This window comes from Epinephelus moara, chromosome 9 (assembly GCF_006386435.1).
Source record: "Epinephelus moara isolate mb chromosome 9, YSFRI_EMoa_1.0, whole genome shotgun sequence".
Classification (NCBI taxonomy): domain Eukaryota; kingdom Metazoa; phylum Chordata; class Actinopteri; order Perciformes; family Serranidae; genus Epinephelus; species Epinephelus moara.
The window spans coordinates 1,842,883-1,846,634 of record NC_065514.1 but is presented as its reverse complement, the minus strand read 5'-3'; the positions used below and the strand labels follow the sequence as shown (position 1 = coordinate 1,846,634).

Here is a 3,752-nt window from a genome sequence, read left to right as displayed (position 1 = left end):
GACCCCTCCATTATTGACCCCATCAAACAAAATGGGGGCGCTAGAGAGCTTATCTCTTATCTAGGCCTAACCGCCATATGGATTTTTACTAAACTTGGTAGATATGTAGAACAGGACGCCTCAAGGTGACTGGAGAAATTTAACTCTAATTGACAACTGGGTGGCGCTATAACAACAGAAAAATGCTTCAAAATGGCTAAAATGGGACGGATCGCTGTGGCTCCCCCTGTGGACCAATGTTGTTGGTGTTGTTTTCTAATGTTTGGTATGACTAAGTCATGGTATGGTATGCTGTACATAATCACGGAAACTGTCAGTGTGTCATTCTGTCAGTCAGTCATTCTGTCTGTCCCACGTTTTTCTACTCACTGACGTGGTCAATCTATGTGAAACTGCACATAGGCATTGAGGATTGGCATAGGTAGAAGGTGACAAAGCTACCAATGGGTATGGACTAGTATAACTTTATTCAAGTTTTTGCGATAATCACTGATGAACTCCCTGGTTACTGTGTATAGCAGCAGTTTGCTGCAGGTCTGATGAATGAATGAAGCTCCACAAAAAAGGACTGAACAGCTTCCTTCAAAACAAGCCGCTGTCCCATCAATCCCACTATTAGTTTAAATTTTAGTGTGTAACTTCTCCTGACAGCCTGTGACTGGATAAAACCAGACAGAAAATACATTTTAAAACTCAAGAGAAACTTTCAAATTAAATCTAAGACTATTTCATTTTCTTCTGATGCCTTCATTTTGTTGTTGTTGGAAACCTCATACAGTACAGTGTGATAAGTAATGTATGTTCATCTTTACTACAAAGTGGATTATTACAAATTCCTTGCATGTGGACACATACTTTCCTCAGTCCTACGTCTTTTTAGCAGAATATTAACTTTAAATAAAAAACAATATTGTCTGTTTTAAAGCTAAAACATGCAGAGGGCAGAGAAGTGCCTCGGTGTCTACAGCTGTCCTCTCAGGCTGCACAAGAGAATCCACCTCGCAATAAGTTGGGACAGTTTGTGTGTGTAACCTGTGAAATGTAAAGTGTAATAACTGAAGCTGACTCTCATTAATGTGTCGACATTTTTATCAGCTCCTCTCTTCTCTCAGCTCTCCTTTGGCTGCTGGTTTCTAGATTTTAGTGAGGAAATCAAACTGAGTCTGTAAAAATCGCCCTGGCAAAATCTGTGCTATCAAATTGGTATCTTCAGCAAAATATTTTATTTGTCATCTATAATAAACTTTCTGCACAAACAGGTAGCTTGTGGTGTTTATTATAGCGTCTGTGTCTGTGGTTATTTTAAGTCATCACACTGCATTTCTATTAAATATTTCAGAGAACACAGCGTGCTGTCGACTCAGATTGAGTATTGAACTGAATATGAACCAGTTATTTAAAGCCAGGGCTGCTGTTGTCTTTTCTTCTTTTATTCAGAGGATGCACACCTTGTTTATTGTGATGTGTTTTCCTTCGCAAAACAAAGAAGAAGAAATCAGCCATCCTCCCCCTTCTTGTTGTCATCTGTAAATCCTCCAGGGTGACGCTGCAGCTTGATTAGAGTCATGCTCACCTCTCCTCATCATCATTGTTAGTTTATTCCTGGTTCTCCTCTCACACTGATCACACACACACACCTGTAACGTGTCGTCAGATAAACTCACCCAGGTTGGACGACGCTCGGCCCTGAGCTGCTCTGTCCTGCAGCTCCTGAGCAATCTCTAGCTGGTGCTGGTGGTGCTGACGAGCTCTCTCCAGGTCCTGAGGATCACAGGAACATTAGTGAGATGACAAATAATGTCTCAACAGCACACAGAACACACAGAATATCAGAATACCCCGCTGTTATTTAGTTATACAATAAACTGTTTTACACCAACCTGCATGCATCGGGCCGCGTGTCCCAGACCAGCGTACGCCCTCATCTCGATCGCTCTGTCGCCCAGCTCTTGAGCCAACTCCAGGACCCGTGTGTGGTACGATATGGCCTTGTCAAAGTCCCGCTGAGAGTGGTAGGCACTGCCCAGGTTGCTGTACGCCCGCGCCTCCTCACGCCGGTTCTCCAAAGTCTGCGAAAACACATCATCAGAAATGACGACAGTGGCGGTTTTACTTTTTTTGAGTGTCTCAGGTCGTCAACTAGAATTACAGCCTCATGGTTGTATGACTCCGCCCACTCCGTCCAAATGTTGGTCAATTCTGAATGGACCACAAGTGACTCGCAAACATGTCAATTTGAAAAAAAAAAAACACTTTAATTTTAAGTACAGTGAATTTCTGGCACAGAGCTTTTATTTTGAAGTGCTGCTTCCTGCTGTAGATTAAGTAACCAATGGGCAGCTACTTGACAAAGACTAAAAAATTAGCTTGACAACTGGTGAAACACAAATATGATGCTGAATGTATTAAACTGTGGGGACCTTGAATTGAAGGAGACAACTGGACCCAGTGGCTGGACCAGCTGGGAACCACTGGCCTAAAACATACTTTGTGAGGTCACACTGACTTTGACCTTTGACGACAGTTACGTTTCGTAACTGTAGTTTTTATTGAACAAACAATCAACCACAAAATTCCAATCAGTTTATTCTTCAGTGCAAGTGGATGTTTGTGTCAAAGATATTCCCTAAAGGTGTTGTTGAGATATCAGATTCACAATCATGACACAGATGAAGTCACACAGACTTGACCTTTGACCACCAAAATCCAATCAGTTCATCACTGAGTCCAAGTGAAGCTTTGGGCCAAATTTGAAGAAATTCCCTCGAGCTATTCTTGAGATATTGCGTACATGAGAATGAGGTTGATGCAAGGAAAACAGCAACCTTGACCTTTGAAGCTTGACCACCAAAGTCTAATGAGTTCATCCTTGAGTTTAAGTGGACGTTTGTGCCAAATTTAAAGATGATGTTCTTGAGATATCACGTTCACAAGGATGGGACGGACTGGCGTACGTACAGGGGGTGACCGAAAAGTTTTGAGCCTAACCAAAAAAATGCGTAGCTTGGAAAGCCAAATGATATTTTATATAATCTACCACCTTCTCTTATTGTCATTAACCATGTTCATGTTTGGAACTGTTTTTGTTTTATTTCTGCAGGTCCTTTAAGTGAATAGTGGTCAAGGATTTGTTGTAAATGGTGAAAGTGGAGTATCGCGCTGTCACCATCTGAAGTCCACCAAGATACGCGTTGATGAAGAGCCGAGGTCAGGGACACCATCATCTGCCACCACCAAAAAAACCTTGACCTTGCTCTGGACATGATTAGGGTTGGGTACCAAAAGTCGCTGCTTATATGGAACCGGTACCTATACAACCGACACCTGCCGGACCGAAACAAAACGCACATTACGGTGCCTCCTTTAGGCTCTGTTGGACGTTATATGTAACAGAATCATTCATTCGTTCATTTGTTGAGTGTACATTATTATTTAAAGACACGCTAAGCACCATTGGGCGTCACTTCTGTTTACGTTCAACAACGTACCAAACACAACGGAGCTGGCTCGCCCCTCCCCCCTCGTCCTCCGTGACTGTCACATGAACGAGCGATAGCTGCTAGTTACCCTGGATTTACACATCTGTTCAAGGGATAGTGCACCCAACATGAAAATTCAGCCATTATCTACTCACCCATATGCCGAGGGAGGCTCAGGTGAAGTTTTAGAGTCCTCACATCACTTGCAGAGATCCAAGGGGAGAGGAGGTAGCAACACAACTCCACCTAATGGAGGCTGACGGCGCCCCAGAT

The 3,752-nt window shown here is 42.9% G+C and overlaps 1 protein-coding gene across 1 annotated transcript in view; it reads right to left on the bottom strand.

Annotated features, from left to right (window-relative positions):
- Positions 1 to 3,752, bottom strand: part of xpo7 (exportin 7) — a 226,857-nt gene that overhangs the window by 83,445 nt on the left and 139,660 nt on the right. The window contains exons 7-8 of the mRNA XM_050053743.1: positions 1,881 to 2,069; positions 1,665 to 1,761 (exon numbers count right to left, since the gene is read on the bottom strand). Of these exons, the coding sequence (XP_049909700.1) occupies positions 1,665 to 1,761; positions 1,881 to 2,069 (286 nt within the window). The remainder of the gene's footprint in view (positions 1 to 1,664; positions 1,762 to 1,880; positions 2,070 to 3,752) is intronic.